The sequence below is a fragment of the Natator depressus genome, chromosome 6 (genome assembly GCF_965152275.1).
Source record: "Natator depressus isolate rNatDep1 chromosome 6, rNatDep2.hap1, whole genome shotgun sequence".
Taxonomy (NCBI): domain Eukaryota; kingdom Metazoa; phylum Chordata; order Testudines; family Cheloniidae; genus Natator; species Natator depressus.
In genome coordinates this window covers 120,335,858-120,347,898 of record NC_134239.1, presented here as the reverse complement: position 1 = coordinate 120,347,898, position 12,041 = coordinate 120,335,858, and the positions used below count along the sequence as shown (strand labels likewise).

The window sequence follows — 12,041 nt, the reverse complement described above, 5'->3', positions numbered from 1 at the left end:
AAAGTGGGGGGGGGAGATTTTTTTCCACTAATCTTTTTTAAGTTAATTATTTTACTATTGTTACAAGTACCAGCCAAGTAAAAGCAATTTCAGATTGAAGTTATCGTTTTATTTAAGTTGATGGTGTCGTTACAAACAGCCTCAAAGAAGTTCAGTTTTTTAACTTTTGCAGTTCCTCTGATCTCTAGAATAATCTGTTCCCCCCCCCCCCCCCCCACACCTTTTTTGTATGGTACTATCTGTAGACTAGTGCAGTGCAGACCTTCATCTTGCTATTGATAAGAACTCGCTTGTAGAGTTGGCTTGATACTGAACGAAGCCCAGTTTTGCGTTCAACAAGTATACTTTTGGATCGTATAGCTCTTGAACAATCAATATTGCCTCTGCAGGTGAAGAAATAAGAATACACTTTTTTGTAACGAAAAATGGACTTGAAATCTTAAAATCATAGAATCATAGAATATCAGGGTTGGAGGGGACCTCAGGAGGTAGTCTAGTCCAACCCCCTGCTCAAAGCAGGACCAATCCCCAACTAAATCATCCTAGCCAGGGCTTTGCCACTGTTAGGTACTAAAGCATTTACTAAGGTCACAAACTGTGACGTTGTCAATCAGTTACTGAAAACAAATGCATATTGCATGTTGGGAAAACAAAAAGTACCATGTTATTTCCCTATTAATATCCGTACCTATTTTTGCTGCATCTTTTAAAGTTATTTTGCCATGCCCATTACCATGGTGTCAAAATGCCACTGAGCCAGCAGAATTGTTGCAGGCTGTCCTGTCGCTTGATATTCAGGGAGTCCATAATTTGTGGGTCCTTGATGCTGTACTCTGAAAAGGCTATTTTTAAACCTTTAAGATCTATATTAAAAGGTCATGTTTAGGGAGACTTTAATTTGAAGAATGTTGCATATGAAGTAGATTAAAAAGAGGAGAGATTAAAATCACAAGGACTGTTTAGTTTAGAAAAAACAGTGAGGGAGATATGGTAGAAGTGGGTCCATTATGGTAGAAGAGCAGTCCATTATGCGATGAAGTGGGTTTTAGCCCACGAAAACTTATGCCCAAATAAATTTGTTAGTCTCTAAGGTGCCACAAGTACTCCTCAGTTTTTTTGCTGATACAGACTAACACGGCTACCACTCTGAAACATGGTAGAAGTGAGTGTTTTTTGGTTTGTTTTTAAGGTATTGAGAAGGTCAGATGTGTGCTTCTGTTTACCCTTTATTATAATACATAATTGAGAGGGCACTTGCAATCAAAAGGCAGTGAATTTAAAATTTATAACATTAAAGATTCTTATGCAATATAATTAACCTATGGAACTTGTTACTGCAGGATATTATTCTAGCCCATAATTTAGTAAAACTCAGTGGAAGATTGGATCATGTATATAAGTAAGAATAACTTCTGCAATACATGGGCTATTCTTTCTCCTATTTCATTGTGACCTGATCTTCAGCTGGAGTAGGGAAAAATGTATCCTCGTTGTTTAGTATTGCACACTTTGGTGCGTTAATGGAAACTTTGTGCTTTCCTCTGAATTATTCATCTGTGGTCTCAATTATATGGGCCATTGGTCTGATCCACAAAAAATTCCTTCTGTGGAGCGCCTGTCCTTGTGGGCTAGCATCCTTTGTTTATTCTTATGTTTGTGGAATGATCTGTAAATTATGATATTTACAGAAACTCCTATGTGAGCAAAGGAAATCCCTCATTTTGCTCTCAAAGTAATTTAATAAGTGTGACCCTTTAAAAAAAAAAATTGCCCCTTTCTTCGCGCCTCCTTCCCCCAATTTTTTTTTTCCTTCGAAGATTAAACAGTCACCTCTCCAGTAGTATTTTAAAGGATTTTGCTTTGGGTTTTGTAAGTAACAATACTGCTGTGGGACGGTATTTCCCTCTAGTCTACAACTATTAAGTTAGGTGTTTTAAATGTAGTCTTGTAATAACTGTCTAAAAACATCCTTTGTATTGTGCATCAGACGTGTGTGGGGATAGCCACAGGTTGGAATAGAGGCAGACCTCATCAGTCTTTGCGTAGTTTGTTTATACATGTCTGTAGTCAAATTACGTGAACATTATCCATTCTTTTAGTTTGAAAAACCTTCAGTCCTAGGTATGCAGAAACAAAATAAAAATGGAGCTTGTAACTTGGGGCTTTAATTAAATTGAAGGGCTCATGCACTGTTAAGCCTGCCATGTATTTCCTCTGCTCCCAGGCAGGAGAATCCCACATGGCTGTTGAACAGACACATTCTCCCCCACCCCCCCTTCCTTAACTCTTAAGCCAAGTGCTTCGCCTGCTAGAGTTCAGAAGGGAGGGTGTAAAATTCATATTTTTCCACCTTTTGTTCCTGAAGTGCAGAGCTAGCTGCTCCAGTTGGCCCGTGTGTGGAAGGGAGATGAGGAAAGGAGCTCTGTACAAATAATTGTATCCCTTCAGAGATAGTGGCTTTCCTTCCTACCCTTTTCTTCATGGTGGAGATGCGGGCGGGGGTGTCTTGACTCTCTTAGCTGCACTGTTTCAGCTGCAGTTACTGAATGTCCTAGTGCTTGCTCAGTCTGTCTCCCCTGGCAGCTTGCACAGTGAGACTCACTTTCTGTTGTAAGAGACAAACAGCTGTGCTAGAAGGAGCCACTTTTGTGGCTGGCACCAGGGAATGCAGAGGTGACAAATACCAGGCCTTGCAGGGAGAGGACTGCCTGCAGCAAGGCATTAGACAGGAGTGTCTTCCCTTTGTTCAGGTGTGTGGTGAAAGGGGATGTATGGCTGGGAGGGTTACAGGGGCTGTAGAAAAGGTCTGTAAGAGGTGCAGGGGTACATTCAGATCTCCCTCAACATGTTAATTATCCTCATTTCTTCCACCTGTAAGAGTATGGGAGGAGATTTGCCCCTCTGCCCATGAAAGAAATTTGAAGTTCTGAGATAAAGATAAATTAGTTCTGATAACACTTCACTGTCCTATTAGCAGGGAATAGGGATGGATTATTTGAGTTCCTGAGCCACGTGTTAAATGAGATATTTGATCCTAGCTGAGGAAAGACCTCTTTAGCACATTATTTCCTATTTTTGTCACAAGCAGCCTAAGAGATCTTATTTTTAATTTTTTTAATGAAATACACTATATTGTATTATGTACTTGGCTATATTTTGCTCAGTATTTAACTTTTGGGATTTTTTTTTTTTTTGATGGATGTTAAGATGTTGGTCTTCACAGTAAAATGAAAGCTGAGTAGTTAATTGGAGGATTAGTGTGACATGTTTGGGAAGGAAATAGGATTTCTTTTGTACAGCTGCAAAACCTTAAACAATTGAGCATCCTGTACTATCCCCTAAAAATATAACATGGAAGCTCTGTCAATCATCTGGCTTTAGCCTGGAGTTCCTTTTTTCTTCGTCAAACTTGTTTTAGAGAGATTTTTCTTTCTAAAAATCTAGCTTCCAAAATATCAGATAAACTAGGCATGCTTTCTCCCTTGCATTCCACTGTCATGTCCTGCTTGATGCTCTGGTAAGTTATCTTATGCTGAACATCACTCTGTTGCCCCAGAAATGATTATTTCTACAAATTCAGCATTTTGACTTCTGTGTAGAATCTGGTGGGAGGGGAAAAGGTGGTGAGGGACCATGGCCTTGTTTACACAAAGAAAGTAACATTGATTACTGGCAGAAAAAAAAAAAGTAAGAAATAATGAAAAAACTGATAAATAATGTGAAAGTCAAAGAGCAAAATGTGCACAGTGGCTTTTCAGGGAAACTAGGTAATAGAGTTTAAACTTTTAAAATAGATTACATTAATAAAAATGTGTGCAAACCTATATCATATGACTTTTGTAGTTACTATCTAGCGATTTTATATTTTAATAGTTCTGAGTCAGATTATTGGAAGGCAGTTAGGGAGCAGGATTGCTTACTGTTTTAAAACTAATAGTAGTTTATGTGAACACGTATAACAAGCTGAATCAATTGACTAACCTCTGTCAAAGTAGCTCAGTTGGGAGACTACAGACATGCAAATTATAAAGCTTAGTAGGCCCTCTAGGATATTGCTTACGTAGTCTGCTCTTTATTTCTAGTTATTCTTGCAGTTTCTAGTCTTAAATTAGGCTGTTAGAACATGGTGGTTTCCTTTCTTTTTGGTTGGCAGACTAGAATTACAGAGGAATTATTTAAATTACAAATTTTGCTTTATATCTTGCTGTAAATGTATTGAATTTTTAGCTACACAAATATATTGTATTCACGTTAGCCTGCGAGATTTTTCTTGTAAAAGGGGTGCCACCGTTATCACACTAATAAAACAAACATGTCCAGACTGTGTGGTATATATTGGCTATGGGATAGAGGACCTCCTCCGAATAGTGTAAATATCAGCTATATATCCTGCAATTGAATCCAGGCCATGGACCCCTTCGTTCAGTGTGGTGTCCCTTGGAAGTCACTGGGTCTCTGCACATGCACAAAGGTTTGCTCAGATGTCCCGATTTTAGGATCGGGATTTCTGAATGTAAAATGCAAAATTGATAAAATTTATACATTGTACTTCAAATTTAGTCCGCGATTTATGCATTTTAATTAAAGAATACAGTGACTCTAAGAGATATTAAGCTGTTAATCTTAAAAACTACTTTAGAGGTAAAATTCCCTTTTGGAAGAAGTTGTGAATGTTGTTGTAATAGACAGTCCTGTTAACCATCCCTGTAACCAGAAGTAGCACAAGCTATTCTTTATATATCTGCCAGCGTACCTGAGTCTGTGTATGTAACAGCCTCACTATTATTTTCTAGGCCTTTCCTGGCCATGCGTTACAAATTTAGATGACTTGCTTCTGATTATATGTGATTTTGTGAGGTGAACAAAATGTCCAGTAGGGACTAGAACAGAGATGGCCAGACTACCACATGTGGGCTTCCAATTCTCCTCTTATCTGTAGCACAGTATTTTATGTTGTAGCAGAAGCTTCCGTGTGTATTGTCTGCCCACTAGCAACATTTCCCCACAGAGTATACAAGTGGACAGTTGCCTGCTTCCGATTTCCCATGGCAACAGAAACAGAGTTGGGAGACTGGCCCAGCTTAAATCAGAAATAATTGGGTGTTTCAATCTAGCTGGGGATGTTGGTTAGAAGTGATAACTGGCAGGCAGCCAGTATCCGTGGTCTTTAGTAGTACAGTGTATTGATAAGAGAGATGACAAACCCGGAGACTGTTGCAGCTGGCAGCCTGATTTTTGCAGTGACTTTGAATCCATGTGCTGGAATGTTTGCCTGCTCTTGACTATCAGACTTCTTTCCACTTGTGAACGAAATAACTTAATTTAAGTTTTCAGAGGCATATTCTACAGGATTATTTAATTTATGATTTTGAATAGCAAACTGGCCATTTAGTTACATTTGCAAATCTTGTGCCACTATCTGTGTCTCTGGCTTCATTCTAGTTTTTGATGATGGAGATGAGAGGACGTTGAGACGAACTTCATTGTGCTTGAAGGGGGAAAGGCACTTTGCAGAAAGTGAGGTAAGGAGATGTTAACTTTTCTTCAAGCTGGAAAGTAAGTCTTTACATTGTGGAAGAATTGCAAGCTAATTTATATTCCCATCTTCTAGACACTTGACCAACTGCCACTAACAAATCCAGAGCACTTTGGAACTCCAGTAATTGGGAAGAAATCCAACAGAGGAAGAAGATCTTCTCTTCCTGTGTGAGTTTTTATCATTCTATATATGCTACTTTAGCAAAGGACAATAAGGTAACAAAGTCTGATGACCCTAGAATTTCAATGGGACTATTCATGTGTGCATAGCAGACAGAATTTGGTCTTAAATAACTAAAAAGAGTGATGTGGGAGGGATGAAACCGTCATTATTTTGTCATGTATTATATTCACAGCCTATATTTGAAAAGCGGTCATCTTGTCAGGCACTAGCTTTAAAATGTAATCACTTTCAAATTTATGAAAAAACTTTGGTATATGAGTAAATCTAGGATTTTTAGCGTGCTTAGGCATTTAAACTGGTAAAACTGTACATACAGAAGCTTTGGGGCAGGAACGCTCTTTTTGTTCTGTGTTTGTACAGGACCTCGCACAGTGGAGGCCTGTTCCATGATTGGGGCTCCCAGGAAGTACTGCAATACAAATAATTATAATTGTGAGCACAGAGGAACTTCAGTAAATCAAACTCCTTTTACTTAATTTATACTCTTTTACTATTTCAGTTTTTTCAAGTTCAACCTTTTGCTTTTAAAAGTTAGTTTTAGTGGCCCTTAACCAGTATTTTACTGCTGTTCTTACGAGTTATATTTCCTCAAAATTATTATCTTCCAATTAAGGCTGTTTTAAAATATTGTATGCTTAATCCTCTAGCACTGAAGATGAAAAAGAGGAAGAAAGTAGTGAAGAGGAAGAGGAAGATAAGAGGCGTCTTAATGATGAATTGCTTGGCAAAGTTGTCAGTGTAATTTTTTGTTCGGAGAAGACTGACTGGTATCCGGCTTTGGTAAGTAACAAATGATTGGGATATCCACAGTATAATGCCTTCAGAATACTATATTTCGGGTTTTTTGGGGGGTGTGTGTGAAAGGGTGTTCTGAATCTGTGTCAGAGCACTACTCTTGTCACTCCTTCCTTCCTCTATACTTGAACAGCTCTACTTGCAGCCATTACAGCTCCTAGAGCAAGACTTGGGGATAGCTATCAAACTCAGGACTCCCTAGGCAGCAGGCTCATGAAGAATACATGTTTTGGGGTGGCCATTTTTTGTTTTTACAATTTAGGGGAGCAACAGAAAAATAAATATTCTGAGAAGTATTGAAACTTGTATCAGCTTTATGGCTCTGACTTCAGTAAAAAGCTATACTTACAAAAAATATATAGGTTTTTTTTTTTAATATTGATCTTTCAACAAAATCAGATCTACTAAAACTACTACCTGTTGGTAATGTAAAACTACATTTCTAATCCTTTTTCTTTGTTTAAAATTTATAAACTACCAGATAAAATGCACGTGTGTGCTCTGTGTATTATAGTATATTTTTTAAAAAAAGTTGACAAATTAAACTTTGTTCAGTGACATGAACAGTAGGGATTGGGTATTAGAGTGTTTTCATTTGTAAATTGACTTGGAATAGTTCTGATTACAAATAACATACACAAGAGCAATCTAAAATAATCCTGGTGTTCTGTTGCTCTTGTACCTTTAATGTAAGGATGGAAATGTTTTACAGAACTTAAAAAAACATCAAAGGAAGCTTTATCAATACATTTTTGTAGTTCCTGTAGTTAAGCGTATGCATATTGTCTCCTTACATCAAGGACAACCACCCATTATTATAAACACTTTCATTAGAGTGTTGAATTGGGACATTTTACCCACTGACTCAAATGTTACCTTGTTAGATTTACTGTAGGTAAATGAATGTACACTGTATCTGGCTACTTGGTGCTGCTTTTCAAGAACTAACTGGAAAGAGACGACCTATCACATTGGGTTAACTGAATTTTAACACTGATTTTTTTTGGATGAAAGATTTGGAAGAAAGATTTTTTGGAAGAAAGATTAATTGTATACACAATAGTGTTTTTCTGCTGCAAGTATGTATCAGTATATTGTACCCTAATAAGTAGATATTGATGACTTCTGAGGTGCATGTCAAGGTTTATTAAAAACACGTTGGTATGTATCTCTTTCAGGACAGTAGATCTCGGTTCACTGAGATATGAAATGTAGTATTGTTTCATATCTTCTGACTGTTGGTCAGAGCTCCATTTTGGTCATTCATTAAGCAAAAATTGTTCTAATATTCTAACTGGGAGATTGGGAAACTGAATATTGTTCTAATATTCTAACTGGGAAATTGCTAGAAGTCCAGAAACTGTTGTTATCTTCTTAGCTAACCAAGAAATAGGAATCTCTGAATTCAGTCTGGTGTGAAATCCTGGCCCCATTGACGTGAATGACAAAACTCTTATTGACTTCAGTGGAGCCAGGATTTTGCCTGAGAGTGTTAACATTGCTATACACCTTAAGAAGCAGTTATAGCTGGAAAACAGACTGGAAAAAAATAACCTTATTTGTGTCACTAAAGTAAACACAACTCTGAATGCACAAAGAACATGATGGTAAAGATTTTACAAACTACCATTTAATCCTACGGCTTTAATACCACTGTGGAGGAGCTCTGGTTGACATTATCAATAGTATTATTTACTTAAGTCTCAGATGTAGAAACTTTAATATTGGGGATCATACATAAACCAGAAAAAAAGGAAGCTTACCTTTTGGATCCCAGCCTTAATATGAAAGACTAGAAATTGTAATCTGAGCAAGTTTTAATCTGAAAAACTATTGTACGGGTAAACATGGAATTCCACAATGCCATCTTTATAGAATAGCTTTTCAGAGTATAACTGCACTTTTGATCATTTACCCCCTAGATGTCAATAATAAAACTTCCTGGGTTGTCATATGAATGTTTACAATGTTGGATATGGTGCTTGTTTGGCAGCTTCTTAATTTTAGTCAAGTATTTATGAAGAAGTTGTTCATTGCCAGACTTTACAACGTAAATAGGAGTATACAAAAACCTAATTGCTGTTGCCTTTTCTGAAATTGGAAATAACAATAAAAGAAAGTAGAAAGCATTTATACAGTCTTACTTTTTTTAGCAAGAAGAATAGCAACTCTTGAGAGCAATGTGTTTTATTTGAAACTTCAGGTAATATCTCCCAGCTGTAACGATGACATCACAGTGAAAAAGGACCAGTGTTTAGTTCGATCTTTTGCAGATTCCAAATTGTGAGTAATAGAATACTCTTAATAATAGTGTTGTATTGAAAAATGTGTGAACTTGTGACAAAAATTTCTTTATGTGGACATTATTAAATTGTACATTAAGATCTTTCTATACAAAACTTAAGTACAGGATTCTAGTTAGTTAAAATTTATAACCAATGACTCATTTTCTTGCAACTTAAAATGAAAAAAGGCAAGCGACTTACAACTCAAGAAAAAACACAATAAAATTTTCTAACTATTTCATGCTTAAGATGCTCAATTGAGTTAACATATTTGGTGGAGGACAGTGGGGGGCTTACCAATGTTTCTAAATCATCTTAGATGATTAAAGTTAAATAATTTTTTTTAAATTTTATTTTTGTTAGTCAAGCATTTTACTTCTGTTTTTCTCACTTTTTAGTTTACAGACACTTTCCAATTAATTTCTCCTTTTGGGTTTTTCATACATTAGTATAGTCCTTCATTTGGGTTGCAACATTGCGTTGGAATTTGTTGGGGTTTTTTGATAGACTTTTTTAAACTTTCCACTGAAATAGAAAAATCATTTTTAGAGGTCTTAAGTTTTTGTAAAAGCTTTTTATGTAACTTGGGTCCTGATGTTCCTCACTTAAGGTCTGCCAGTCTGGTACATTTTTGTGCATGTTTGTTGCAACAATGTTTTTAAACTGCTCTTTCAGTAGCAATTTGTAGCCTTTAACTAACAAACTCAATATTTATTAAGAGAAGGTGAATTGAAAGTATCTACTGGGTTACAAACTGCTACTGAAGGGGCACCTGGGCATCTAGGATATCGAGCGAGAGAAAGAGGGTCTGGTTACTCCAGGGAATCTTAAAAATAAGAGAACTTTATTAAAAATATATTCAAAACAATTATAACGTTTTAACCATTTTCTACTATTTTTTCATATACCATTTAGTAACTGCTTCTCATAGTGCATAAACCTCAACATTGTGTTTTTGTACAAAACATGCCTGTTTTTAAAAAAGAAATGAGCTATGGTTACAGCAGCAGTAATTCTCAATAGAGTGTGAATTAGTAGGCTACTGATGCACTGTTCCTTTTGGCCTTATTATGTGGCCAAGGCATGCATCAATAGCCTACTTGAAGCATATTTTGTTATGAATTATCACTATAAATAACATTGAATATGTCTTATTACCAGTGCCTACTGGACAGTTTTTCTATTTACTTTTTCTTAAAAAGGACTGTCTTGCCCCCTTCCCCCCCCTAATTTTCTTTAGCTTGAGAAAGTGGTGGCCACCAGTTCCTTTAACTCTATTGGGGTTTTGCTACAGTTACTGAGAATGAACTGAAAGAAGAAAAATCCTATTATAATAACTCACTTGAAATGCTACAATTGTAGGTTGGCCTACATTCCTATTATAGCAACCAAATTTAACTCAATATTTGGAATACATCTTGTTCCAAACGTAAAAGATTCCATATGTGTTAGCATGAGAGCACTTTTGAAACTTAAAAAATTGTATTTGCTTTACATACCTTGTTTTGTGTTAGCAAAAATACAGTTTAAAAACAAGGCAGACATTTACTTGTCAATATATAGATTGTTTCCTTTTGATAGTAGTTGTTTTTGTAAACCGTAATATTGATATGGGATATATTACTTTATACATGCAGTAGCTGCTTTGTAAAGAATGACTTCCATCTTTTCTCACCCCATTCCTTTTCTGCTGGTTACATATTATAAAATTAAGGATTCATTTTCATTGATCTAGCTGGAGGGACTATTTTTATATTGGATTTTCTATAAACTGGTCTTGAAATTGCTTTGAGTGATCAGATCTCTGTAGCATGCCCTAAAATTTGTATTTAAAAAGTAAATGTGCAGCTTTTCCTTAAAATATTATGAAATATAGTAAAAGTTTATATTGTAACCTGACATCCAGTTCTTGTTCTTCCTTGCATTAATTCCCCCAAATGAAGTCTGCTCTACAAGTCCTCTCCCTCCAAAGTGCTCAGCCATATCCTCTATCACACCACATGCTAACATGTCTTCCTTTGTCATCCCACCACTTCTTAACATGACATCTAACTAACATGGACAAAAGCAAGGAAATGTAGAGATAAAACTTTATTTCTGCTGTATATTGGTGCTACAGACGTTAACTCTTTGCGTGATTGAGAGTAATGGCAAACTATCTGGCCGAAGTTTTAATTTCCTTGATAGTATGTTGTGGGTTTTAAAAGAAAAAATTAAGAATATTTTAAATATTTTTATCTTTAAAAATATAACAGCTCTGTAACTATAACAGATTAAATTATCATTTTTAATTAAAAAGGCACTTTTGATGACTTTGGGAATGAAGATTGGGAGTTTCTGTGTTATTGTTAGTGTATATTGTGTTAGTGCATACGTCCGCTGATGCTTTATGTATAATTATAAAGGACCTTATTGTTGAAAGTGAATGAAGGGTCTTGAATTTTGAGAAACCACTTTTTTCATAAATGGAGCACTACTTGACTTATTCCTATTTTATTATATTTTATTAAATACTTTCCTCTCTTTCAGTTATTCAATAGCAAGAAAGGACATCAAAGAACTAGACGTAAACCTATCAAAATCTGATCTGTCTGCTAAAAAAGGTATATTAGAATAAGTCTTCTCTGGTTTCAAAAACAAATCAGTTGTGTAATGCAATATTGAACCTTCTGCTGGGATGTGGCCAGAGTTAACTGCTTTCAGTTTACCATTGGAGGGTTACAGTGAATACTAATAATACTGCTATATACTGTATGCTACGACTTAGCATTTTAACAGTGCTTTGCTAAGAAGCATTGGCAGCTATTGCTTCATACTTAAGATGGTAACCAAGCTTCCATTATAAGTCTGATTTATTTGGGGAGGGGACTTCCCTCTCTAAAATCCACCCAAGTTATGTTGGCCTCCAAATTGGTAGGATGTGCGTGGACCTGAGGTAGAAATATTCTACTGAGTCTGAAGTACCTTTATACACAGGATTCCTGAATTATGGCACTCTAAAAACAGAGCTGTTCACTAGAATTCAAAAAGTCTCCTTTGTTATTGTTTTCCTTATGGAGGCTTCTTAATGGAAAGAGAATTTTACCTCCAAAAAGTAGGGAAGGGTAGGGAAGGATTTGTATGTCACAGGAGGGCTTGCCAAGCGAGGGCTTGTCCACAAAGAGTGTTCTGCAAACCACAGGAGGTTCATCAGTTACAGAAGCCAGGGAGGTATTAGTGCTCCCCAAACCTTCTACAAC

The 12,041-nt window shown here is 36.2% G+C and overlaps 1 protein-coding gene across 3 annotated transcripts in view; it reads left to right on the top strand.

The window, feature by feature from the left end:
- The window catches only part of ARID4A (AT-rich interaction domain 4A), a 62,120-nt gene that overhangs the window by 13,814 nt on the left and 36,265 nt on the right, over nucleotides 1-12,041 (top strand). For 2 of the 3 annotated variants that reach the window (XM_074956431.1, XM_074956432.1), the window contains exons 6-10: nucleotides 5,443-5,522; nucleotides 5,612-5,706; nucleotides 6,370-6,502; nucleotides 8,721-8,800; nucleotides 11,332-11,405. In XM_074956431.1, the coding sequence (XP_074812532.1) occupies nucleotides 5,443-5,522; nucleotides 5,612-5,706; nucleotides 6,370-6,502; nucleotides 8,721-8,800; nucleotides 11,332-11,405 (462 nt within the window). Of the gene's footprint in view, nucleotides 1-5,442; nucleotides 5,523-5,611; nucleotides 5,707-6,369; nucleotides 6,503-8,720; nucleotides 8,801-11,331; nucleotides 11,406-12,041 lie in introns of those variants that run through there. The other variant, XM_074956433.1, reaches the window with a different exon arrangement.